This window comes from Alternaria dauci, chromosome 5 (genome assembly GCF_042100115.1).
Source record: "Alternaria dauci strain A2016 chromosome 5, whole genome shotgun sequence".
In the NCBI taxonomy this organism is placed as follows: Eukaryota; Fungi; Ascomycota; class Dothideomycetes; order Pleosporales; family Pleosporaceae; genus Alternaria; species Alternaria dauci.
In genome coordinates this window covers 890247-915976 of record NC_091276.1, presented here as the reverse complement: position 1 = coordinate 915976, position 25730 = coordinate 890247, and the positions used below count along the sequence as shown (strand labels likewise).

Below are 25730 nucleotides of genomic sequence, written 5' to 3'. Positions count from 1 at the left end.
GAAGCTGCAGGGCATATGTACTTGCTTTTGACTTGCGAACTCGACAAGCCTCGCAAGCGTTGACCCGAGTAGCTCTTTGCTTTTCCACCGAATCCTTGCGGATTCCACCAGTAGGGGCAGGTAAGAGTGAACGCAGTGGTGGTAGAGTTCGTGCATGTCCTTGTTCCATTCCTTCCAAAGCAGTGACGTCAGCCGCGTTGCTGAGAACGTTCTACTTTCAGACTTTTGATGTTTGGTGGCTTCTGTATGAATATGAGTACACCGTTTATATAAGAGTGACAAGAAGTATGATTTTTGCTGTGTAGGTAATAGGAGAGGGGCCCGAAGAAGGATTTCGTATCGAAGTTCCGCGGCGCCACTTCGGCGCTACTGATGGCCAATCAACTTCCGTATTGAGCTGTTCCATCGCTAGCAGCTTGGCCAATTGCAGACGTATTAGCTTGTTTGCCCATCAGCATCACTCAAAAGATCGGAGATTCCACCACATCATTGAATTATCGATAATGCAATCTTAGTAAGTAATACCGCTCTCTTCACCTTCTCTTATCCGGCACCCTTGATTCCATCTGACTAACTAGAAGGACCAGCTGTGCACACTGTCTCTGAAACTGTTCAAACCTTGGAATTCACAGCCTCCACTCGCAGCGTCATCATTGTGTAGGCCGCCGGAACAAGAGACGACCCACTTCTATCGGCCAACCTCGTATCCAAGCGTTTACATCGCAATGCTGAGGTCAAGATCCGACGCGCAGTAACGTTTTGATGCCGTACGGCAACACAGTGAGCTCTAACTACCGGATGATACCTCCGGTTCACATCGAATCTCATACCGGAGTATTCGGAGATAGGTTTGGAAAGCTGCAATATTCTGATATTCCTTCCTTTGACCAAAATGCCCCGGAATGCGATAAGCCGAGCATTCGCTAAGGCAAAACCCCCGCTCAGCATTGCCACATTGTCTGCCGTGTGCAACAATCTCTAGGACAAATCTGAGAGCAATCTATTGAACGAAGAAGGCTACTTGATGCCAACCATATCGTTCCACTACATCCTGCGACTTGGCCGGCTAGTGCCGCTCTACCCTGCGGACGGCTATCTGCGTCTTGATCTTGTTGTCTTACACGGCGTCCAGGCCGTGCTGATGTTGATTTTGCGAAATGATTTAACAAAATTTTGGCAGTTGTGCCCAGTTTATAAATAATTCCATCGCAGAGTGTCGCATCGGCAGTGCAGCAAAGGCTCGGGTAGTCAATGGGTATGGATGTTTGGCGCTTGTGTGTCTCCTAGACAGGCCAGCGGAGAAAGGACATTGGGTATGCGAGAAAAGAGATGGAGAGATAGGACGGGCAATGCAGACGGCGGCCGCAGGGATCCGCTAGGCATCTTCGGCTTCCAGGCGGCATGTACGCGCCGTACCTTGGCATCTTTTCGCGCAACCGCCACCATTCGCGACCGATGGGTCCATTGCCCGGGCTCCCTTACGAACCAGATCACGTTACATACGCCATTCAGTGAGCAGACTTTAGGTTCGCACCTTGCCTCTTGTCACGATCCCGCCCTTCCACGTTAGGGACCCCACACAACAAGGCCGGCCAATGAAGCCGTACTACGATTGTGGCACTGCCTCGCACGTCGCCGACCTACGGTTTCATTAATGCGACTTGATTCGCGCCTGTGGTCCGACACCCAGCTTCTTGGACGCGGCATAGCGTGGCTATCGACACGCTGAAATGATGGTTGGCCTAACATCTCCACAACAGAGGAAATACGCCGATGATCTCGACGTTCCCTCATAATGTTGCGCATTGTCAAATCCGCGCATTGGGCACCATACCACGATCATTCGAGTCTTAACATTGGCTTATCCCAACACGCGCGGAAATTTGTTATCGTCGGCACATCTGCTCCTCGCAACTATACTACCAGCACACGCTACTTTCTCTGAATTCTTCTTTGCGGGCAACAATGGAACAAGGGCTCTGAAGACCTGTTCCGAATCCGTATTCGAATGTGCTCCTCCATCAGTCTGTTCGTTTGACGACCAGACTCAGAAGTATTATTGTTGCATACCTGGTGACACGGACGCCGTTTGCTGGGGGCCAAGTTCAGGCTGCGACGGAGGAGACAGTACGACACCTTCGGGTGGCCAACAAACTTGTTCTTCGGGAGCCAATACCTTTTGTTGTTTGAAGTCAAGGTTAGCAAGCGTCTCGACGGCACGATAGTCATCTTGGAGTATATAGCTGACAAGGCCTAGTGAGACCTGCACAGAAACAGCAGACCAAATCAACATTTGCTGGAGCCAACTGGACAATCCGCTTGCCTCTCTAAACGCAACCGCCGTAAATGAAACAGCGCAATCACTTGAATCGAGTCAACCCTCCGCAGCTACATATGCAGTCAGCCTGTCTGCTTTACAAGCACCCACATCAACCACCGCTGCTTCGTCAACACGTGCCCCAAGCGCATCAGGGCAACAGTCCATCACTATTACCACGTCAACTGTATTGTCTCAAACAACGGTCTCGCTCCCTGAGGTGACTGCCAGCGATAGCAGCACAGATGGAGGTCTATCAGGTGGCGCGGTAGGCGGCGTGGTTGGTAGATTGGTGGGCGGACTTGCTCTCCTCGGCCTGGCAGGATTCTTCTTTTGGCGCAGATTGAAGAATGGCAGACGCAATTCCTATGCGCCAACCACTCTACACAATCCAGCCACACACCTAGTTGGTTATCAAAGCGAGTTGGACTCGAATCATATCTATACTTCATCACCAGCTGAAAAATACGGATATGCAGTCAATCCTGTGTCAGAAGTGGCCGCAGATCGGGTACCGGCAGAGCTCTCGGACAATTCGACGCACAGTAGGTAGCCGGAGCGAGTTGACTGTAGGTTGGCAGCCGTATCGGAGGAAGCAACGCATGTTGCATTGCAACGACGCTTTTGGTGTTCGACTATCGGGGGCTACACGTTAGATTCCATCATCAGTCATTCATTATGCACCTCGGAAATCGCGCACACAGGATCACTCTGTCCTCAAATATGTTTTCACCAAAGGTTAGAAATAACCTCTGCCGAAAAGGCCAACATAAACTCATCATGACATAGAATTATTTGTCTTCAAATGTGAAAATTATTAGGAAGCTTTTGCGGGCGCAGTTATAACCAATCACGACAACTGGCACTATCTGCGAACTATTGCTTAGCTATGAATCCACAATCTTTCCTCTCTCTCGTGCCCCATTGTATTTTCTATCGATCTCTTCATACTTTCTCATCGATCCTACTTAATCCCTAAACATTACGAGACTCCGAGGTCGGAGTGGTGACCGGGCGTACCTAGGTAATCTTGGTAGCTATGACGACAAATCGCTTAGATGGGCCTGCGTTCAGCTCTACCTTATCGTCCCGTCATCTGTTCAACGGTATTTCAGGCGCCTATGTCTGCATTCTGCGCTCTTCGCCATCTCAGCTGACTCTTACCACGCCAGTTCGTTTACCTTTATCGGTATTATGGTTGTGCTGCAGACTGTGTTGATCCTGTATGCTGGTGAGCACTATTCCACAATAGGAGATAAAGATGTGCATATGAACCTCAGGTAAGGCGTCCCAGGCAATGAGTGGGGCTGAGCAAGGCATAAGACCGAACATCTTCAACACAATGCCGACTGAACAGATGTACTTAAACTGTCCGCACCAGCGTCTATGCTGGATAATCCAAACCCAAATACATCATGTCTACTACCTCTACTGCGGCTAAGCCAGTCCAACACGTTATGCCTACGAGCTTCGAAGCTTCCGCCAACATGCTCGTAGAACCGGAACCAGCGTCTGAAGAACCCAACATGCCTACGGTACCTCTTTCATCTCATGGCCTCACCCTTCAAGTGGACTTTGCCTGGTCAAAGTTTCGCAACATTGTGGCTTCCAGGGGTACTGGTGGACAGCTCACGCCACTCTACATACAGCATTTCCGCCCAGCAAAGCCACAATTGCGCTTCGAGCGCGCAGCAGATCACAAGGACATCGGCAAAAGTACCATTCACAGCTTCTCGATCAGCGGAGACTGTATAGTCCATGGCCGGGAAATAGTCCTGAAACCGTTGAAGCGGTGGAAAACCGAATACAACTACCTCTCGCACGCGCTCGGTGGCACAGCTGTCTCTTGGATAGCCAACAGTACCCTGAAGGTCTGGGACTTCGTATGCATCAAATCAGTCACTCAGGAACCTATCGCAAAGTTCACCGTCAATTGGTGGGCGTTGAAACAAGTCGGAAACTTCTATTTTGACAAGCGGGAAGAGGAGGTACCAGAGGGCTTAAGAGACGAAATTGTTATAACAGGGCTGACTTTGCTGTATGTCATGACGACGAGGATGAACAACCCAGTGCATATACTAGGTGCAGTATTCGCGAAGCCAGGGAAAGTCGAGGGTGACGAAGCTCAAGCAACAGCCCCACAGGATGCTCGGGATATGAATGATAGATAGAAGAGCACATGAAGGGAGTTGGCTAGTGGCGCATCGCATGCCGTTGCTACCGCCGGATCGAGTGTGGGATGGTTTCAGTTTATTTCATACCAAGTGTACCGAAAGACTGTTAATTGAATTTGATTTTGACACTGGATTCTTATTCTTCATTCTGGTCTCCAGCATCGCAGTCTTTTGAAGAAGTGCACGATGAAGCTTTCTAGTAAAAGGTACGAGCAGCTGGACTGATGTCATCTATATGCCATTTGATATCTTGGCAGGCTCATAGCGTGAGGGGGTGATAATGCGGACTGCGTCAGTGCCGTCAGAAGTGGAAGTGAGTGTAGATACCTAGGTAGATTCGAATTAACTAGTCAAGTCAAACATGAGTTGCAGACTCTGGAGGTGTTATGTGAGAGACAGCGCAAGCTGTCGCGCTTTGGAATTGATAATCTAACACGGGTATGAGGCAGACATGAACACAACATGGGCATGGGTGGTGATGTCATACCCCGTGTTCACGCGTCAAGCGACGACGCGTTGTAAATGATCTCTGGTAAAGCCAACTGCAAGCTTTGATAACCATCATTCCTTTCTCATCGACATCGAATCGGCTCATCGACAAGAGTGGACAGTAAGTGGAAACTTTCGCGATTCACATCGGCAGCAGCGATTCATCATGACATCAAGAGCGACACTAGTGTGGGTACCTGCATGCGATGATGGCATATGATCTATGCGACCACCAGCTACAAAGCGACCCCTCAGCACATACGCCGCCGGAAGTTTCACATCACAATCTTCCAACTAGAAGACTTTACAGCTTGCATACCGAGTAACTCAAAAACTTGAAGCCTCTTACTACTTTACAAACCAATCCACGCACACACTACATATCAAGATGCCTCGCATGGTCGCACCCCCGCCATCTGGAGAGTTCCAGGTCGTCCTCAGCAAGCCTTTCAACGGTAAATCATTCTGTCTCGCATATGTAGAATCTCTTACTGACGAGACGTACAGGCGCACCAACACACATGATCGAGGTCATCGGCGAGCCCAACCGCGCAGCCAGCATTCGCATGTCCAACTACAACGGTGGCGCCAAGTCATCGGAAAAGAAGGGCGATGTACCACAGTACGATTCCCATTTTCAGTTCCACTTCGTTATATCGTTACTAACACCCTTGACAGAGACGATGTCAGGGAGCTCATGTCTCTCATCTCCACACTACGCGGCTTCCCTTCGCACCCAAGCAAGGATGTCTACGGTCTAGACAACAAGGTCGACTTCAACACAATGGAGATTCAATGGAGCAACCAGGACGACGATGCTGCCATGGATGGTGGTGACCTTGCTGGAGAGCAGAAGGATGAGTTCAAGAGGATCGCGGATAGCATTGAGGCGTTGGCGAGGCAATTCGCCAAACAGGACTCTCCTGTATAGAATGGGCGGGAAGTGTCGAGTGATAACTCTATAACGAGACGATGTCATGACCAACAAATGAATGAAAAAAAATCTACTTCTATCGTACTGTTCGTGTTTGCAAGTATCGCGAGCTTGGGGTATTTCCGCCTGCATATGTTTGACGTCGCAGCAAAATATCTTTGGAAAGTGCACACATGTTTGTCTCCATAATCAACATAACGCCATCTCTGCTGCCTAGCAGCAAAACCAATGATGATCATCACTTCATATCCACATTCGATCACGTATCCATGCCAATACCCAAGTCCCTAGATCTTGTAAACAATACCTCCAGAGTACATGATCTTGTTTCTCTCGCTGAGCGCTTCAAGTGCCTTCTCTGCCTCGGCTTCATCAAACGCTTCGCGCCCGTTACCACCACCAAGTCTAGCATTCACAGCAGCAACTAGTGGCTCCACATCTGCAGCATCGTTCGCAAATAGTGGTCCGTCGATAAGTTGACCGAGTGCTGTTTGAAACACTTGCAGCCGTGCCGGCGTGATATCCTGCGATTCTTGCGATTCGGTTTGCGTGGCTGGTAGCTGTGACTCGGGGTGTGAAGATGCGGCGCTGACTTGAGATGATGCGCCAGCGCGGGAGGACTGTGTTCGGTTGGTAGTGCGTTGAGTCTTTGGCGTAACGTTGTAAAGGTCTTCATTGTTGTCTTCTCCACCCTCCTCTTCGGCTGCAGGGGTGCGTGTAGTGCCTGTGCGAGTGTTGCGGGTAGACGGCCCACCAGTACGGCGAGGTTGTGTGGCCTCCTGCTCGTCACCGTCTTCGTCATCATCACCGGATGACTCTCCGTCTGTAGACATAGCATCTGGATCGCGGACTGTTCGTCTCCGCTTGCGGCGGTCGTCCTCGACGACTTCCTTGAACAGCGCGAAACGGAGAATTTGCTCTGCGACCTCTGCATCCTTCTGCTCTACTCGCTTCGACAGACGAGCTTTTGCGTGCGCGGTGGAGAGACGAATGAGTGTTTCGAGAGTACGCGCCGTGATAGGAGAAGTGCGGCGGGTACCAGCATCTAGCTCGTCGTTCCGCAGCGCAGAGTAGGTTGCTACAATGTGATCGGCCGCACCCTTGGTAAGGATTGGTTTCTCGCGTTTAGCATACTGAATGTACTTCTTGATAAAAGGTATGCTGAGGACCTCGGTCCTTCGGTTCGCGCCACGTCCGACCGTGATTGTGACGCCGGAATGCAGCATGGGATTGAACTTTTCGTAGACTTCTGTTGGCCGATTGGCATCAGCATCAGTGTCGAGGCCGACACCCAGGAGCTGCGCTCCTTCCTCGCGGACTGGTGCGCCCTCCTCGGTGCCAGGCTGACGGTATCGGTGCATGCGGAGGACGTGCTCAGAAACCTGCCTGTCGCGTGCGTCCTCGATGTCATCCGTGACGACGAACAGCAGATCGAAACGCGATAGCAGGGAGTCTGGAAGAGCAATGTTGCGATGAGGGTCTTTGTGAATATCATATTGACCAAAGATGGGGTTGGCAGCTGCGATAACGCTGCATCGAGCGTTGAGCGAGGTATGGATACCGGCCTTAGCGATGGTTACAGTCTGTTGCTCCATGACTTCGTGGATAGCTACACGGTCAACATCGGACATCTTGTCAAATTCATCAATACAGACAACACCACGGTCAGCAAGGACCATGGCACCAGCTTCAAGACGACGCTCGCCCGTCTCCTTGTCTGACGTGACGGCTGCTGTGAGACCGACGCCGGATGAACCACGACCAGTCGTGGCGATGGCCAGCGGAGCGGTATTCAGCACGAATCGCAGAAGTTGCGATTTAGCAGTCGAGGGGTCACCAACCATGAGAATATTGATGTCTCCTCTCAGATGTGTGCCGTTCTCTAGGTTCTTCTCTTGTCCTCCTAGGAGGAGCAATAGAATGGCCTTCTTGATATAGTCGTGCCCGTAAATGGAGGGGGCGAGCGACTGCGATAGCAGCTCGAAGACGCGCCTGTTCTTTGAAATCTTGTTGATGTTGCGAATATCGGTGTCGGTAATGGAGACCTGGGCGATACCACCACCGGACTTGGAAGAGAGAAGGATGACGTTGTTTGCGAGGATCAGTGTGCGGAAGGTCGAGCTGCCAGCGCCAGCGTTGCGGTTGCCGAGGGAGCGATAGATTCCTACAAGCTGTATACGGTCGCCGGGCTTGACGCGATCGACCAGGTCGTCGTCCAGGATGACATCGACAGAACGCGGAAGCTGTCCAGCAGGCGCACGCTCGGGCATCTCCTGGATGGAGATGGTCTGATGATCGCGGTAGATACAGTAGCCGTACTCGGTGACGAGTGGGTTTCCCTCGCCATCGTCTGTCGGGTAGACGCTGGTGCTCGCCGCGCCAGTCGTCATTGTCTGGTCTCTGTACTCGCGCGAGTGGAACTTCTGCTTGTTCTCGTTGTAGTGGACGCTCTTGACTACTTTGGGCCGCACGAGCGACGTCTTCGTGACGATGCCCTCGAGCGACACCATGTGGTTCAGCTGGCTGGAGCCCAGTGTGCGTGGGTTGCACGAGTACTCGCCGAAGCTGCCAATGTATGCGCAGTAGTAGACGACGTCGTCGCCCGTCTCGGCCTTTGGCCGGTCGGTGAAGGTGCGTACGACATCTTTGAGGGCACGGTCGAAGGCTTCTGTGAATTCAAAGGGCGAGTTGAGCAGGCCGTCGGCAAGCTCGCGGTTGTGGGAGCGGATCTCGTCTATGCTGACCTAGACAGGGTGAGTATGTGCGCATCCTCTTCTGGCGTGTTGCACTCACTGTGAGTCTTCGCAGGCCCCGATTGAGCATCACCAGAATGTCTGGGCGGTAGCTGAAGCCGTCAGTCGGCGCTTCCCCAAGCAGACATGTGCTCCATACCTTCGCCTCGACACATCGTCTGGGTCGAGAAACTCTTGCGCAAGTCGCACGCGCCTGCGCACCTCCTCGTCCCTGATTACCTCGGCCATGGTGTGTATTATGTCACTCTCGGACTAGTAAGATGTCAATCGCTGCAAAAAGAAGGCCGACTCAATACAGCGGAAGTGGGGGTATTCGAAGCGGGCTGTCTGGACGGGTGTATTGTTTGTGCTGTTGCCGTGGTAAACGCTTCGAGGGGCTCCAGTTTCGCGACATCAATTCGCGTCGACGCTAGTCTCTTTCCGTCACGCGTTCCTTGCCCATTAACCATCCCCTTCCGGTCTGACACCAGTCACCCATCTCGTTGCTCTCTCATCAACGCTCATCACGGTCAACATGTAATTTTGCTTGCCTCGTACCGATATCTCGAAGCATCGCACCTACAGCAGGTCGAGCGGTTGCCGAACGATCCCAGCCGGAGAGAGCCATCTCCATGTCGGGAGACGTCATCCAAACATGCTGCCGAACAAGTTACCATTGCCGGTCTGCAGACGTTGCCGATAAGGTATGTCGCAGATCGGGATTGACTCGCCAGTCCGTAGTCGCTGCTTGATCAACTCCGCTAAACACCGTGAGCTCCCTTGACCGATCCCGACGTAATGACAATGGCCGCACTTGACGTCGTTAATCCCCCAAGGATATGAGGAGCGGCTTGAGCGATCGAGAGAAGCACACCGCAGCATTTACATGTCCAACTCGAATCATACTCTCAACACTGAATCCCAGTCACACTAACATGGTTCCCCGCGTCTCCCTCACAACTGGAGGCTCTACAGGCTTTGGCGAGGAATTCGTCAAGGCTGTCTTGCAGAAGGGTGATTATGTCGACGCGACTGCACGCAACAATTTCAAACTATCCTTCGATGGTGCCAATGATTCCAATAGTCTGTTCGTGGACCTTGATGTGACGAAGAGAGAGCCCATCGACAAGGCCTTCGATGCGGCTATCAAGAAATTCGGGAAAGTTGACGTTGTTTGTAACAACGCCGGATATGGTCTCAACGGCCCCTTCGAAACGTCATCAGAAAAGTAAATCAGCCAGCAAATGGAGATCAACTTCTTCGGTCTGATTGATGTGACAAGAAAGGCCATGGAGACTATGCGCGACAGACACACCGGAGGTGTCATCCAGCAAGTAACCTCTATCGGCGGTCAGATCGGTAAGTCTGACGCCTTTGGTGTTTGAATCGGCGGCTGATGCGTACTAGGGGTGCCTAATTTCTCTATCTACTGTGCCAGCAAGTGGGCGGTCGAGGGATTCACAGAGGCAGTCTCTAAAGAAGTGAAGCCTGAGTGGGGAATAAAATTCACTTGCATCGACTGGTGGTTTCCGAATCGACTGGTCAGGTCGTAGTATGGACTTTGGAGAGATATCAACCCCGGCATACGCAGACTTTGACCCAAAGAAGCAGGCTCAAGGGCGCTATGGCTCTCAAGCAGGAGGTACATCATCGTGAATACGCTATATACCGAACGAATGCTGACTAGTTTTGCACAGATCCCGCCAAGGCTGCCAAAGTTTTCTACGATTTAGCAGTCATGGGCGATCCGCCTATACGATGCATAGTTGGCACCAATGCATATAGTCTCGTCAACAAGAAGCTTGATGGGTAGAATGACAGCGTCAAGAAGTTCGAGAAATTGAGTAACAGTACCGACGTCGAAGGCTACAAGGCGCCCAACTAGCTTTTGGCAAGCAACAGGTGAGATGAAAGAGAAATCCCGAAAGAAGCAGGTGGGCAAATGTGTGGTGTTCGTGCGGAGACTTTGCACGACCTTCGTCGTATGATGAGATTCATTCCAATTAACTTCACCGCGCTTGCCAGACTTCTTGATGGCCTTGGAATTGTTCACTGACATCGTTGTTTTTGACGCCCTAACTAGTACAGCATGTTGCTTTCAAAGTGCGCCATTCTATGTTTCGACTGTCGAGTGGAGAGTGGAAGACGATAGCTACAAGACAGCGTAGCGTCACACAGCGGCGATGTTGTGGCGGTTGCCACGTTGCGCTCAAGCAGAGGGTTGGACTCAAATCCGGTACGTGTCCATGCGACCAAACAACATGCTAAAGAAGATCAGCGGTGTCATTGTCTAGAGCTTGAAATCCCCATGTGGCAGTACCAGAATCGCGGAATAAAGGAAACGTTTGGCGTTCGTGTGGCTACAAGAACGGGCACCGGATCTGGTCGCGTAACGTTCCACTCAAGCTCCGGGACCATAGAGCGCGACAACTCTAAAATAGTTCGAAGACGATGTGCCTAATGCAGAAGACTCCGACGAAAATCGATCAATGACATCACTGGCACTATTCGAGCGATACATCCGCCGATAGTGTTGCAAAACCGCTGCAGCGTCGGCACTTCACGCATCTGAGTGTGTATGTGATCCTATGAACATCGTATTTTCACGAGTATCAGATCTCCGGCGTTTGAACAGGCCTAAGCTCGACGATGTCACACGACTCTCTTCATGAACTCTACCTTGGACGGGGTACTGTTGCCTGCTTAGCTCCTACAGGCTACCACTCTCCTCACCGCCGCATATACGAGGCCGAGATCCGGGGCTTGAATGGGGCATCTGACCCTCTCCTAGCTCTAGGAGTTACGTCGCATGACGAAGTTCTGAGCGCTTCCCTCAGTGGGAGGCGGATGTGGGAGCTCGCACAAGAGCGTTCGTGGCCAATCTTCGCAGTACATTATACAAATCTTGCCGCCTCACTAGTCACGAGAGATGCGACTCTTACAACAAATTTCACCGCTGTTTACGTTCCGAGCGCCCTGCCATGGGCTTCGGCGTCAGCTGTGTGCTGTGGTTGCAAACGAATGCTGTTGTCGACAACAAGTGACGGTTCATGACCCCTGACGTGTTTCACGCACCGGAAGTATAAACTCTGCGATCGGTTATGTGTCTTTCGTATGCATTCGTCTACTTCTATACTTTTCACTGCTTATATTACTGTTTCATTATGAGGGGCGTCGGAACCACCATCCGGGACTCAGGCCCAGTGAGGTTCACCACCGCATTGCTTACTGCGATGCTCATCACCAGCGCTACCTTTCTACCACTCCTGGCTCTTGAAGCTGCTGCAAATCCAGTTCCAGCGCCCCGACCACAGCCTCACGCCGGACCAGGGCCACAACCAAATCCAGACCCCCAGGCTGGCAGTCCGAGAGTTGATGGGTTGTACCCGGATCCAGAACCATGTCGTGGTAATTGCACATGGATCCACGATCCTAGCATCTTGTATGAAGACGGTAAATACTGGCGTTTCTCGACCAGCGGCAACATTGCCATTGCAACTGCACCTTCCCTGGACGGTCCTTGGCGCTATCAAGGAGCCTTGTTGCACAACGGTACCAGTATAATGGTCCATCCAGATCAAGATATTTGGGTATGGTTGCTCCTTCACAACATTTGGCATTGATGTACTAAGCACCCTTCTGACTGACGCAAACAGGCACCTTCAGTGATGAAGCGAGGTAACACTTACTACTGTCACTACTCCGTATCCCGTATCGGCCTCCAGAACTCGTCTATCGGTGTAGCAACATCACTTTCCCTCGAGCCAGGCAGCTGGCAAGACCACGGTGATATCGGTCTTCCCCTGTCTCACAGGTACAATTTAATCGACCCCTTCGTGTACCAAGAGACGCCCAACGACCCAGTTTACTTCACTTTTGGATCCTTTTGGGACGATATCTTCCAAGTTGAGCTATTCCCCCACGATGACCTTATAGCCTTTGGTGGGTGGGCCGCTGAAAACAACCGTATCGTCAATTTGGTACGCAACGGCACCATTGGCGCCGGAGTCTCTGAGGGGGCTATCATGCATAAAGAGAAGAATTTTTACTACATATTCTACAGTGTTGGTCAGTGTTGCAACAAGCCGTCAGACAAGGACGGCCTTGCTCCAGATGGCCAAGTATACCACGTTGTCGTCTGCCGCTCGGAAGCCCCAACCGAACCCTTCTACGACCGAGAGGGCAAGAGTTGTCTTGAAGAGAATGGTGGTACTACTATTCTGGCCAGTCATGGTGATATCTATGCGCCTGGTGGTCAGGGTGTTATGGTGCACCCTGACAATGGGAGGACGGTGATGTATTATCACTATGGTAAGCAGAAGAGCAAATGTGATACACAAACCCCAAGCTAACATTGATGCAGTCCGTCAAAGTGTTGGCTACGAAGCCGACCAGTTCTTCTTTGGTTACAACTACCTCGACTGGGAGGGCGGATGGCCGGTCCTTGTTGCCTGATCGACTGGTATCCTGCAAAAGCTCTCGGCAGTATCTGGACCCATCTTTAATCTTTCCATGTATATCGTACAACACCAGAGTGTGTTTAGTCGTCTTCTGTCGCAAGCTTATGTTCTTATGTTTGAGTCTTGTTCTAGCGCGCTTGGGGAGGCGCGCTGTAGCTACGGTTCATAGGATGGCGTTCCTATGACCCATACTTTACGAACTTACGACTTACGACTGCTCCGGAAGCAATGTTAGCCAAGCGTTGTTATAGGAGCTGGTTTGCTGGAGGTAGCAGCGGGCTGCCAATCACGGCTAGTGTCATGGTCGTAATTCTTTGTTGTCAGTATTCAATAGTTTTGGTAATACTTGGGGTCATAATTTGTAAGCAACGTCTGATGTACGATCGTTGTGGTTAGGAAACATCTGTTGTGTCGAGTAACCCCCACGACCGACCCCGCGGTGCCATCAAGTATAATTGCTATGGATATGTCTCTTTAAGATGATGATATCAGGATGCTTGATAAAGAAGACTCTGCACCAACGGTCACTCCACACACAGCACCTGAGTACGTCGATTGGGCCACATGAGCATCAGCTCTCTAATAGATTGTCAAAGCTTGTAGTGCTACAGACTTTTCTTTCGGATGATGCGTTGCGTTTTAGGCCTCCTGGCCAATAACATAGCGTGCATGCGCTTAATCTCGGAAATAGTGGCTGGTGCGAGGAAGCAATCGGTAGGGCCGAAAACGCGGGGTAAGGTTTTCTCAAGAGCTGACAAGCATCTCATGGATCTGATCTTAAGATTCGTTTTCGCTGAGATGAGCTTTCTTGGTACCACCCGTCATTTACCTCATCGTGGATATCGCAATGGTTTCACAACGTCACGAATCGCGGATTGTGACCTCAACCGCGATGGGCGCTTGGTGGAGATGCATGAATGCTATTTCTGAACATGGCTAGCCTCAGATGACGTCACCAATCGGTCTCTCCGGCTGCAATCGCACCATGCCTCTTTACCAGCCGAGTACTCCACTGTGAATACAGGTTATTCCATCCTTGTGGGTCAGTACAAGACCTGTGCACGCGACTGATCGCCTCCCCGTCGCCTACGCCTCACTTCTCAGCCTCTTCGTTTCTCCAGCCTCATCACCAACATCATTGTTACCCCGCGCGATTGCTGATCGCTGCGCACGGTCGTCAACATGCCCTCTCAAGAGAAGGGCCTTAAGAAGCTCTTTCACCCGTTCAACCATCACGCCTCTGAAAAGATAGAGGAGATCGAACAAAAGCTTGAGCACACCAAACTTCGAGGTGCGCATATCAAGGCTGTGCACGTAAAGCATAAGATTGGCAAATTCACCAACCTCTTCAACGCCAACCATCGTCATGACGAAGAGCATGAGAAGCAAACGGATGCGAAGAGAAGCAAGATCGCAGAAAACCACCGGTTCCAGAGTTTTGCACCGGAGCGAGATGGTAATTTGGTGAAGTGGTATGTAGATGGCAGGGACTACTTCTGGGCCGTTGCCGAGGCACTGGAGCAGGCCAAAGAAACCATCTACATTGCAGACTGGTGGCTCAGCCCCGAGCTTTTTCTGAAGCGGCCGCCTTACTACAATCAACAATTTCGACTGGATCAAGTGCTCAAACGACGTGCCGCGGCTGGTGTCAAGATCTATATTTCCGTGTACAAGGAGGTAAGGTCGTCAAACAGCAGCAGACATTCATTAGCTGATTTTGAACAGGTCTCTGCAGCTCTCACATGCAACAGCCAACATACTAAGAAGGCACTTATGGGCCTTTTTGAAGAGGGCGAACCTGGATACGGCAACATCAAGGTAATGAGACATCCCGATCACAATGTCTTCGAAAATGCCTCAGACATGACCTTCTATTGGGCACATCACGAGAAGTTCATTGTCATCGACTATGCTATGGCTTTTATTGGTGGACTGGACTTGTGCTATGGACGATGGGATGAGAAGCAACATCCGCTTTCAGATGCGCACCCATCTGGTGTTCAGAATCAGATCTTCCCTGGTCAGGATTACAACAACAACCGTATCATGGATTTTGAGAGTGTTCAGGACTGGAAATCCAACAAGCTGAACAAGCTCGAGTTCGGCCGCATGCCATGGCACGATGTCGCCATGGGCGTTATCGGCCCGGCGGTGTACGACATCGCTGAACACTTCGTCCTGCGATGGAACTTTGTGAAGCGAGAAAAGTACAAGCGTGACGAAAGGTATGACTGGCTCACTATGGAAGGTCGAGAAGGTGCGGATGAAGACCTGATTGGAGTGCAGAGGCCCAAGTTTCCGGTGGGTGAGTACGTGCACCATCCCATCACTCAGCTGAGCAGCAAAAACCTGGACAATCGTGGTACCGTACATGCGCAACTAGTCCGAAGCAGCGGAGACTGGAGCATGGGTATCGATCCTCATGAGCAGAGTATCCAGAATGCATACTGCGAGCTCATCCGCAACGCGAAACACTATGTCTACATTGAGAATCAATTCTTCATCACGGCGACGGGAAAACATGATGAGAATCCCGTCCACAACCAGATCGGAGCCGCAATGGTCGATGCTGTGGTTTCAGCTGCTAAGGAGCAGCGCAACTTCAAACTGATCATTGTTATCCCAGCTATCCCGGGATTCGCAGGAGATTTACGAGATCAGGCTGCTGCTGGAACACGCGCCATTATGGACTATCAATTCAAGAGTATCTGCAGAGGGGACGAGAGCATCTTCGGAAAGGTCAAAGCGGCTGGTGTCGACCCCGAAAAGTACATTTTCTTTTTCAATCTCCGTTCGTACGATCGCATCAACGTCACTCCTACGCTTAAGGAGCGCGAGAAGAAGGCTGGTATGACGTACATGGAGCTTGAGGCAGCTGAGATTGACGAGCTGGAAGCTCCGCCGGAAGAAGGAGGAGAAGAGGCGCGTCGTAAAGCGGCTGAATTGAGGAATGCGTACATGAGCGAGTCTGAAGACATAGGTAAAGGCGATCAGGGCGGCGTCATTGATCCTGATTCGATTGCCGACGACGCTATGCTTACGGAAAAGAAGCCCAGCGAAGAAAATTGGGAAGGTGAAGAGGAAGAAGAGAAGCAGCACTTCTTCCAAGAAGAGCTCTACATCCATGCCAAGATCTGTATCGTCGATGACAGGACCGTTATCTGCGGTTCTTCCAACATAAATGACCGCTCCCAACTAGGCTTCCACGACTCAGAACTCTCTATTGTCCTGCAGGATACGGACGAGATAGATACGGAGATGGACGGCAAGCCCTACAAAGCCGCGCGCCTCGCCCACCAACTTCGCAGCAGCTTATGGCGCGAACATCTCGGCCTACTCCCACCCCAATCTCTCAATGCCACGGACGACCCCAACGCGCAACCACCTGGCGAGGAATCGCCAAACGACCCTATGCCCGGTCCCGAAGCCGACTTTGTCTCCGATCCCCTGTCACCCAAATTATGGGACGAGTGGACCGAGCGCGCGACTACCAACACCGAGGTGTTCAGGTCCTTGTTTCACGCCGATCCCGATGACAGTATCCTCACGTTCGAAGACTATGATAAGTTTACTCCTAATCCTTCAGGCGACAAAGAGCACAAGCAGGGTCATTTGTACGACATGGTAAGGCCTGTCAAGGAGATCAGGGCGGAACTGGATCGCGTAAAGGGGCACTTGGTGTGGATGCAATTGAAGTTCCTCGAGAACGCTGATATGGCTGAACGGGGACTGCAAGTGAACTCCTTTACGGAGAGTGTGTACACATGAGGCGGGATTGATGATTGTATGGCATGGGGTGTAAATGCTTGTCAGAAGTGGCTGGTTCTTGGTGCTGGAGCGATTGGATCACTCGCATCGGTGTATGGGTTTAGTTATTGTCCCTTGGAGATTTCCTATTACGTTTTTTACGTCGTTATGACCTCGATGTATCGCGTACATTCTCGATATTGCAGAGTATTATTAACAGGAGTGTTATGGCCAGTATCGCACCCTGAATAGCGTCATTAACACGCATTGTACTATCTTCGCTGCCGTTTACATTTCGCCTAAAGATCACCAAGCTGGGACACGAAGCAGAAGATGAGGAATGCGGAACTATCGCTATATCTTTGGCAGAGTGTCTGTACTGCCATGAGGTCCACAACTCATTGTGTGAGACGCCAAACTGACAAGTCAAGTAGTTGAGGTCTCACTGCAACTATTATATCATGCTGAACACGTTCACGGACTCCTGTTGCATTATCCAGGTCTAGTCTTCTAACCCCCAAGCGCCGACAAAACAGTTTTAATCTTCATCATTATCGCCTCCTCTTTGTTCCTCTCCCACCGCCACCTGCTCATCGTCAGTCTCCCAAGCCAAATCCTCCTGAAAATCCCTGTCACTTTCATCTGTGACAAACAGTGGACTCTCAATCCCTTCAGTCGCGAACTGTCCAAAAGAATCTTGCGAGCGTGCAATGGACGCACGACTCTCCCCCTCTGTTCCTTCTTGCTCCTGCCGCCTTGGTGGGGAATGCTGACTCGCTTCGGGGGAGCCATAGAGGTAGTCACTGAAGTCGAAGGATTCTAGCGAACTATCGACGGACGCGCGTTCTGCCATCTCTGGTACTCCTTGCTCTGGTTCCTCTTCATTTAAGTCTTGTTCTGTAGGTGACTGCCGAATCGCCACTCGTGAGTTGTCTGCACCAAAACATGAAGGCATTGTCAGTGGCCCTGATTGCACAGTCTGCTCACCAGTCCTTGGACGGCCTCGTCTTGTGACCGGTGACCAATCTGGGAATCCGTCGTCCGGCTGAGGCTGCCTAGCTAGAGACCGGCCACCGGTAGCAACTGGGGCAGATGGACGTGCTCTTACCCGCGGCGCGGAGGTCATCGCTGTAGTGGTCCTCTCTAGAGCGAGCGCAGATGACTGGGTCCTGAAACCTGGAAAGGGGTCACTGTAGTGCTGAGCATGTGACCGTGGTCGAGGCAAGTCAGGGCGCAACGGTATGAACACGTATGGGCCAGAGAAATAAGTACTATTGTAATGCGAGGTAGGGATAGGTGGACCAATGGAGTATACGATTGTCGAATTCGTGTTTCGACGCTGGACAGCTGGTCGACGAGCGGCTGGACGGGGCTGCACAGGAGCTGGTGGCGGTACGGGGTTAGGGCCGGGAGTAGAAGCGTCCGGTACTGGACGAACTGGTGGATCTCCTAGCATAGGGAATCCTTGATCATCAACGGCTGGTAGCGGCGGCTGCGTCCATGGAGATTCGGGTGAGGGGATGTCTGGAGGTGTTGTCGACTTTCTAGTCCTGTATCCAAAGCTGAGGCTGTTTTGACTTGTAGCTCGGGCTCTTCTCACAAAGTGTGCGAAGAGTACCTCGTACGATCCAACGGCCCAATCTTGGTCCTTCAGTAACTTTCCATATTCACAATACGAGCCCCGCTGGAGGTGGAAATGTACCGTGTACTTTTCTCGGTTCCAGTTGGAGTAACTGAAGCAGTTAGAGACGAGGGCGTTGTAGTCCCCTAGCCCAGACGAAGGACGACGGATGTAAAGAAAGTTGGTGACGTAGTCACGTATTTCTATCATAGTGGAAGTGGAGGCGCACATGTCCAGTAGAGTGTAAAGTATATTCTTGGGTCTTTAGAAGGTGGTGGGTGTATATATGAATCCGGAAATAGAAAGAACAACAGTGCAGAAGAGGAGTTATTTTATAGGCGGAAGTAACTGTGCTTGTCACAGTCGCGTGTGCAAGGACCACGCAAACGAAAACAAATTGAGGGGTAGATAATACCGGTTAGTGAAAGGAGGAAAGCATGACTTGATCATGTGAGTGAAAACGAGGAAAGCGAAACTTTTGATAAACTGAAGTCTGCGCAGACACAAGCCGCTTGAGCTCAGTGTAGAGCGACACTTTTACCTCTATCTTCGTTCTGATCTTCCCTTTGATATCCTCAGTCATCTTTAAAGGCAGCAATCTAACAAGTCTCTCCAAGAACTCCACTTCATTTGATGGAATCTCTGCTTCGCGATGCGTTCTCATATACTTAGCATGTTGTGCAGGAATATAGGCAATGATAGTGTTTTTGTGTTCAGATTTGCATGGACAACAGCCCTCCGTGTTCTTTCGTGCGACTGATGATGATGCCTTGTTTGCGGAGACGCTTGTGCAGCGAGTCGTGTGTAATGACAATTTATGGTTCGGATGCGAGCGACTCAGGAGTGGCGATCAAGGGAGATCACAGGGTGGAAAGACAGGAGTCCAATGTACTGTTCTTCCTTTCAGTTGCATTTTTAATTCCCAGAATTGGCTTTGATGGCTCGCGATCTATTCTCGCCAAGTAGCAATATTTCTAACTCAGGTATGTACTCCACGTTTACCATGGCGATCTGGGCATTACTATTGGTCAGATTATATTTCGAGTCTCTGCCAGAGATACCGGGTGTGGTAGCGTCCACTTGATAACGATTTAAGCCTTCATATAGATAACATGATGCGGTAGCAACATTGTGGTGAGGCAGATAACAAACAAAGGCGGAGCACTTGTCGACATGTGATATAAGTGTGGTTCGGTTGAATATGATGTCCTTTGTTGCAGCGGATTCCGTCAATGGGTATCCTAAATAATGTGCAAATACTTCACCAAGATGTGCTTCAGTCCGGCATAAGGTGTGACTAGACAGCAACCATGTCGTCATTCCCGTCGACCTTTCGGCCATTCTCCTTCGCTCTCGCCTTGGTCTTCTTGTTATTGCTATCGATAGCAGCGGCGCTGATAGTCCTCTTCCGCCGCCCCGCTTGAGCACTTGCTGCAGGAGACAGTGTCTCTTCCTCCGAAGCTTTAGCTGTGTCGTCGGGCAGAAAGCTCCCGCTGCCAGCAGCCTCTCGGACCAAAGATTTATAGAGCTCTTGAACGGCAAGTTCACTTGCACTTGCGTCTTGTGATGCGCCGCCTTGGTCGGAGAAGGACGTGTCTGCGAGGGGGTCGGGTGCGATGAGTTTCAGTCGTTCGGTGCCGAGGTGGAAGCTGTTACAGGCGATGCGCGATATTTGAACTTTAGGGTGTGATGTGTCGAGAGCGAGGTGTTGTTTGAGATAGGCGGACAAGGCAGCTGTAAAGGGCTTGTCGTGGACATGGTTGAGCAGCCTACCACGGTCGACGAAACCGGAGATGTCGGTACCTGCGATGGTGATTTCTACGTGCTTGAGAAGAGTTGTGCTGGTGGGAAATGCCAGTTGAATGTGCAGCTGTCTTATAATATCTTGGATGGATTGGGTCGAGTGCCTCGCTGAGAGGTGCTTCAAATACGTCTCGAGGCTCGAAGCGATCATGGGCGAGGGCAGCCTCAAGGGCGCAACGTAAGCATCAAAGGTCGTGTGGAGATAGTTGAGAAAGACGTCACGTATCGGACCCGGCATCTTCACAAGCAACAGTGGCAGCGATGTAAAGCCCTTTGGCGAGGAAGTGACGCCCGGGTCGCGCAGCAGGAGCGCATTGTATGTCTGCTTTTCGTACTCGAGGCTCACTTGCAGTCCTCGCGCGCGGTCTGGCGAAAGGTGGGAGAGGGATGACAGTTGCGACGCATCGGGATCAATCGACTGGCGATGTCGGTCAATCCAGGCGTCTTCGTCTCCAATGAGCTCCCAGCTGCACTCTTCCAGCGGGCCCAGCTTTGCGGTGTCTTCAGCGCCGGCAAAGTCGACCTGTACGCCGCGCACATTGTCGGCCTTGAGTTGTTCTTTTAGGCGCTTGGCATGGGATCGAAGTGAGGCTTCTAGCAGGAGGGGCGTGTCGTGGCAGTGGAGCGGGGACAGGCGGTACAGGTTGTACGTCCTGTTGTAGAGTGGGTACGGGGGAATATGGGCCATGGCGATGTCAGCTATCTCATGGCCGACGAGGTTGACGCGTGCGAGTGCTCCCAGGCGGTCGTGTATGCGTGCATGGGCGCTGGAATGGGATGGCGCCCTCTAGACGCGTCGGCGGGGACTGCGACGTGACCGGGGCCATGACGCAGCGTGTTGCTGGATGGTTTGCTTCGTGGTCCGTGCCTTCCGCAACACTTTCTTTAGTGACCCCGCTAAAACAGGGCTTGTCGAGAAGGTTCTCTTTTCTTCGACGGATTGCCAGCAACTCATCGTAGCAGCGGCTTATTGAAATTTGCGACCCGTGTCTGCCTATCTTTTACACGACCTTGCAGAAAAAAAAACACCTTCACCGCACACACTCCCTACACTACCCCGTACACACGCACATATACCCCACCACCAGCGATAAACATGTCTGTAGTAGGTGTTGACTTGGGAACGCTCAACAGCGTCATTGCTGTTGCGCGGAATCGAGGTGTCGATGTGGTGAGTACTAGCCTAGGCGCATGTCGTCCTATACGGAGATGCTGACGGTGCGTAGATTGCAAATGAAGTATCCAACCGCGCGACACCGTAAGTAAACCCCCAGCGCACACACAAAACAACAGCCAACTGACAACTTTGCAGATCGCTAGTAGGCTTCGGCCCCAAGAGCAGATACGTCGGCGAGACGGCCAAGAACCAGGAAATCTCCAACCTCAAGAACACCGTCTCCTCGTTCGTCCGCCTCGCTGGCCGCAACCTCTCAGATCCCGATGTCCAGATCGAGCAAAATTTCGTGTCCGCGCCCCTCATCGACATGGGCGGCCAGGTCGGCGCCGAGGTGCAATACCTGGGAAAGAAGGAGCAGTTCACTGCTACCCAGATCACAGCCATGTTCCTCACCAAGATGCGCGCCACAGCATCTGCCGAGCTAAAACTCCCCGTCAACGACGTCGTCCTCAGCTGCCCCGTCTGGTACACCGACGCCCAGCGCCGCGCCATCCTCGACGCCGCCGATATTGCTGGCCTCAAGTGCCTCCGCCTCATCAACGACAACACCGCAGTCGCCCTCGGCTGGGGAATCACAAAGCTCGACCTCCCAGCGCCCGAGGAGAAGCCACGGAGAGTCGTCTTCGTCAACATCGGCCACAGCAACTACACCGCTACCGTCGTCGAGTTCAAGAAGGGTGAGCTGGCTGTCAAGTCGAGCGCCTGGGACCGCCACTACGGTGGACGCTACATTGACCAGGCCCTTGTTGAGCACTTCGCCAAGGAGTTCAAGGAAAAGTACAAGATCGACGTCATGGAGAACGGCAAGGCCCGCCTCCGTCTGGCTGCTGGTGTCGAGAAGCTCAAAAAGGTCCTTTCCGCAAACAACCAGGCGCCCATCAACGTCGAGTCCATCATGAACGACGTCGACGTGCGCGGTATGCTCAAGCGCGAGGAGCTCGAGGAGCTGATCAAGCCCCTCATTGACCGTGCTACTGCCCCCATCGAGCAGGCTCTCGCTGAGGCCAAGCTCACCACCGACGACATCGACGCCATCGAGATGGTTGGTGGCTGCACACGTGTGCCCGCCCTCAAGGCCAAGATCCAGGAATACTTTGGCAAGCCCCTCTCCTTCACACTCAACCAGGACGAGGCTGTCGCTCGTGGATGCGCTTTCTGCTGCGCCATCCTCTCGCCTGTATTCCGTGTCCGTGACTTCTCCGTCCACGACATGGTCAACTACCCTGTCGAGTTCACCTGGGAGAAGTCCGAGGACATTCCTGATGAGGACACCAACCTGACCGTCTTCAACAAGGGTAACGTCATGCCATCGACCAAGATCCTCACCTTTTACCGGAAACACCCATTCGACCTCGAGGCTAGATACGCCAAGCCCGAGCAACTGCCGGGCAAGATGAACCCATGGATCGGCCGATTCTCCGTCAAGGGTGTCAAGGAGGACCCCAAGGGCGACTTCATGATTTGCAAGCTCAAAGCACGTCTCAATGTGCACGGTGTACTCAACGTCGAGTCTGGATACTATGTCGAGGAGACCGAGGTCGAGGAGCCTGTTCCCGAGTCTCCGTCGGCGGAGAAGAAAGAGGGTGATGTACGTTCTTCCGAATTTCCTAACCATCTTAGTAACGGTCGGCAAAGCCCGCCTGAGCCTGCCGCGAAACGACGAAAGCCTAGCGTTGATCCTGTACTTGGGCGTCCTGCTTTTGCGCACATAACAGACGAGCTAACAAATAATGCGCAGGCAATGGACGTTGACAAGGACGCTGCCAAGGAGCCACCGAAGATGCGCAAGGTCAAGAAGCAACAGCGCAAGGGTGATCTACCACTATCAGCAGGCACTGCTTCGCTTGACGAGGAGACCAAGCAGGCCTTGGCCGAGAAGGAGAACTCTATGATCATGGAGGACAAGCTCGTTGCCGACACCGAGAACGAGAAGAACAACCTTGAGAGCTTCATCTACGAGCTCAAGGACAAGATCCTCGACGTCTACGCCGAGTTTGCCAGCGACGACGAGAAGGCAAGGCTCAACACCAAGCTCGAGACTATCGAGGTAAGTCCCTTTCAATGCATGATTCCCGAATTGCGCTGACATTGATGTAGGAGTGGTTGTACGACGAGGGCGACGACGCGTCCAAGGCACAGTACGTTTCCAAGAAGGAGGACATTCGCTCCATTGCTGGACCCATCATCCAGCGCTACAACGACAAGATCGAGAGCGAGCGACAAGCGGTCATGGAGAAGCAACAGAAGGAGCACGCAGCTAAGCAAGCCGAGCTTGAGCGCGCAAAGCGGGAAGCCGAGGCCAAGAAGCAGGCTGAGGCGCCGCCGGCGGAAGAGCCAAAAGACGCGGAGATGACAGACGCTGAAGCACAAAAGCCCGACGGCGTTGAGGAGGCTTCTTAAGCGAGGCATCTGCGTAGGCGTAACGGCAAGTGAAAAGCATTTGGTCGGCGTGGTAACAGGGCTACGTTTGGCGCGAGGGAAAGTTTCTTGTCCAACTTTTCTTTTTCTTCTGTGATGAGATCATGGTAATGCGATGCTTATGATAGACTAGTCCATAGACGAACGAACACGATATCCGGTTTTGGAACCATGTTCCATTACCTCTACCATCTATTCACGTACTCGGCATGTCAAAGCACGTGAAAACAGGTAAAGAGCTTGCATTTTCTGGGCTTAGGCGTCCCGTCTTGTCTCCGCTTCCTGTAGAGTCCACCAGTCAAAACTCAGTTGTACCGAGCAGGCGAATGAGGGGGCACGCTGTATGCAGGGTTATTAGTGCCTTCCCTGAGCTTAGCGAGCTTAGGGGTCGTCGCCTTGCCTTGGATCTCACTCGTAACATCTCCTCTATCTCGTTGTCTGGAAGATGCATCTCGAGCCACTGAATCCTTTTGCGAAATAAGCTGAGATAGCGCTTTCATATTCTTACCCTAGCTAGGGACTACTCTCGCTATGCACTCGGAATCTGGCCTATCAGATCAACTTACTACTGCGAAAGCTGCATGCCAACATCAGAGCACTACTGTGCGGAGAAAGTCGAAGACAGGGTGTGGTACCTGCAAGTGAGTCATTTGTTTTGTCCAAGGTATCATGGTTGTCCGATTGGCGGTCTGTTCTCCAGCGGTCTGGGCTGTATGTGGATCTGTGCCTACGAACACTTACCGACGTTGACTAGAGCCCGAAGAGTCAAGTGTGATGAGGCAAAGCCTGTATGCTCTCGTTGCCGATCTACTGGTCGAACGTGCGAGGGTTATGGCTTGTGGGGAGGCGGAGGCAACACCTACGTTGAGAGATATGGTGGAGTATCTACAAACGATACCCCACTAGTCTCGGTTCAGAAGCCTCCAACCAGAGTTTTGCCCGTTGAAGAACTCAGGCATTTGCAACTGTACAGGATCAGGATCGTCCATACGACATCGGGTTGGTTCGCCTCGAAATTCTGGAACTCGATTGTGCTGCCGGCAACTTCCTCAGAACCAGCCGTTCTTCATGCTGCTGTGGCGCTGAGCGCTGCGCACAGATGCAGTTTCGATCCGTCACGAGCTCCAGATACGCGGGAGAAGTTTGTCCTCCAGCAGTATACCAAGGCCATCCGATCATTACAGCCACTGTTGCAACGTGGAGACAAAGACTCCATCACAGTTATACTCGTCACCTGCCAACTGTTCACTCAGCTGGAGTACCTCCGAGGAAGGTACCAGATTGCTGAAACACACTTGCGCAATGGCTTGAAGCTTCTGAAAAACACGGCTACCGAGAAGGACCATGCCCATCATGGTGTCTTGGTGATCAGACCGGCTTCACACGGGAAAATTGTAGATCAAAATATTGTACGCAGCTTCGCGACTCTACACATGCAGAGCAGTCTGTTCGGTTCCAGTTTAGAGGGCGTCGATTTATTCCTGCAGCCGATTGGAAACAATATGCCGCACCCTGCTTTCACAAGCGTGGAAGAAGCGAAGGATACTCTGGATGTGTTGTTACATCGCATAGCTTTGATCAAACAACGATATCAAAAATCAGGGGCTGGAACTGAAGATGATGTTACTGCAGTGACATCGGCACAAGATGAAATCACGACCCAGCTTGCGACTTGGTACGAAATCTACAGCCGTACAATCTGTAGGATCGATACGATACTCGTAGCTGCGGGGAAGAGACCCGACGAACCGCTGTCATTTGGCGCAAAGACGCCGCCAACCAAGCTGCCGGCAAATCGCGAACCATCAGTTTTCAAATCATTACTCTTGCATCACGCCATGGCGAATGTCATGTGCGG

The 25730-nt window shown here is 51.9% G+C and overlaps 8 protein-coding genes across 8 annotated transcripts; 6 read left to right on the top strand and 2 right to left on the bottom strand.

The window, feature by feature from the left end:
• The first annotated feature begins 463 nt into the window (after positions 1-463).
• ACET3X_005825 (uncharacterized protein) lies at positions 464-5051 on the top strand. The gene is made up of 3 exons (XM_069451969.1): positions 464-2197; positions 2258-3423; positions 3490-5051. Exon 3 carries the CDS (start codon positions 3733-3735, stop codon positions 4486-4488), a length of 756 nt encoding a protein of 251 aa, XP_069306185.1. The 5' UTR covers positions 464-2197; positions 2258-3423; positions 3490-3732; the 3' UTR covers positions 4489-5051.
• A 317-nt stretch (positions 5052-5368) lies between these two features.
• Positions 5369-5911, top strand: ACET3X_005824 (uncharacterized protein; the record flags this gene model as incomplete). Its single annotated transcript, XM_069451968.1, has 3 exons — positions 5369-5435; positions 5488-5602; positions 5659-5911. 3 exons carry the CDS (start codon positions 5369-5371, stop codon positions 5909-5911), a joined length of 435 nt encoding a protein of 144 aa, XP_069306184.1.
• Positions 5912-6201: 290 nt separating this feature from the next.
• On the bottom strand, positions 6202-8895 carry ACET3X_005823 (uncharacterized protein; the record flags this gene model as incomplete). The annotated part of the gene is made up of 3 exons (XM_069451967.1): positions 6202-8658; positions 8708-8759; positions 8807-8895. 3 exons carry the CDS (start codon positions 8893-8895, stop codon positions 6202-6204), a joined length of 2598 nt encoding a protein of 865 aa, XP_069306183.1.
• A 224-nt stretch (positions 8896-9119) lies between these two features.
• ACET3X_005822 (uncharacterized protein) lies at positions 9120-11138 on the top strand. The gene is made up of 3 exons (XM_069451966.1): positions 9120-10005; positions 10054-10288; positions 10344-11138. Exon 1 carries the CDS (start codon positions 9486-9488, stop codon positions 9876-9878), a length of 393 nt encoding a protein of 130 aa, XP_069306182.1. The 5' UTR covers positions 9120-9485; the 3' UTR covers positions 9879-10005; positions 10054-10288; positions 10344-11138.
• A 1176-nt stretch (positions 11139-12314) lies between these two features.
• On the top strand, positions 12315-13101 carry ACET3X_005821 (uncharacterized protein; the record flags this gene model as incomplete). Its single annotated transcript, XM_069451965.1, has 2 exons — positions 12315-12957; positions 13010-13101. 2 exons carry the CDS (start codon positions 12315-12317, stop codon positions 13099-13101), a joined length of 735 nt encoding a protein of 244 aa, XP_069306181.1.
• A 1061-nt stretch (positions 13102-14162) lies between these two features.
• Positions 14163-17116, top strand: ACET3X_005820 (uncharacterized protein). The gene is made up of 2 exons (XM_069451964.1): positions 14163-14783; positions 14832-17116. The coding sequence occupies exons 1-2, from the start codon at positions 14289-14291 to the stop codon at positions 16872-16874; spliced, it is 2538 nt and encodes an 845-aa protein (XP_069306180.1). The 5' UTR covers positions 14163-14288; the 3' UTR covers positions 16875-17116.
• Positions 17117-19771: 2655 nt separating this feature from the next.
• On the bottom strand, positions 19772-20965 carry ACET3X_005819 (uncharacterized protein; the record flags this gene model as incomplete). The annotated part of the gene is made up of 1 exon (XM_069451963.1): positions 19772-20965. One exon carries the CDS (start codon positions 20963-20965, stop codon positions 19772-19774), a length of 1194 nt encoding a protein of 397 aa, XP_069306179.1.
• A 240-nt stretch (positions 20966-21205) lies between these two features.
• On the top strand, positions 21206-24090 carry ACET3X_005818 (uncharacterized protein). The gene is made up of 5 exons (XM_069451962.1): positions 21206-21448; positions 21504-21535; positions 21590-23135; positions 23193-23501; positions 23552-24090. Exons 1-5 carry the CDS (start codon positions 21374-21376, stop codon positions 23852-23854), a joined length of 2265 nt encoding a protein of 754 aa, XP_069306178.1. The 5' UTR covers positions 21206-21373; the 3' UTR covers positions 23855-24090.
• Positions 24091-25730: the final 1640 nt, after the last annotated feature.

Excerpts from the sequence above, each read along its gene's own strand:
- ACET3X_005825 (XM_069451969.1), top strand. The coding sequence starts at position 3,733 with ATGTCTACTACCTCTACTGCGGCTAAGCCAGTCCAACACGTTATGCCT.
- ACET3X_005822 (XM_069451966.1), top strand. The coding sequence starts at position 9,486 with ATGAGGAGCGGCTTGAGCGATCGAGAGAAGCACACCGCAGCATTTACA.
- ACET3X_005820 (XM_069451964.1), top strand. The coding sequence starts at position 14,289 with ATGCCCTCTCAAGAGAAGGGCCTTAAGAAGCTCTTTCACCCGTTCAAC. Across the intron at positions 14,784-14,831 it reads ATATTTCCGTGTACAAGGAG|GTCTCTGCAGCTCTCACATG; the intron begins GTAAGGTCGTCA and ends GATTTTGAACAG.
- ACET3X_005818 (XM_069451962.1), top strand. The coding sequence starts at position 21,374 with ATGTCTGTAGTAGGTGTTGACTTGGGAACGCTCAACAGCGTCATTGCT. Across the intron at positions 23,136-23,192 it reads GAAAGCCTAGCGTTGATCCT|GCAATGGACGTTGACAAGGA; the intron begins GTACTTGGGCGT and ends AATAATGCGCAG. Across the intron at positions 23,502-23,551 it reads CCAAGCTCGAGACTATCGAG|GAGTGGTTGTACGACGAGGG; the intron begins GTAAGTCCCTTT and ends ACATTGATGTAG.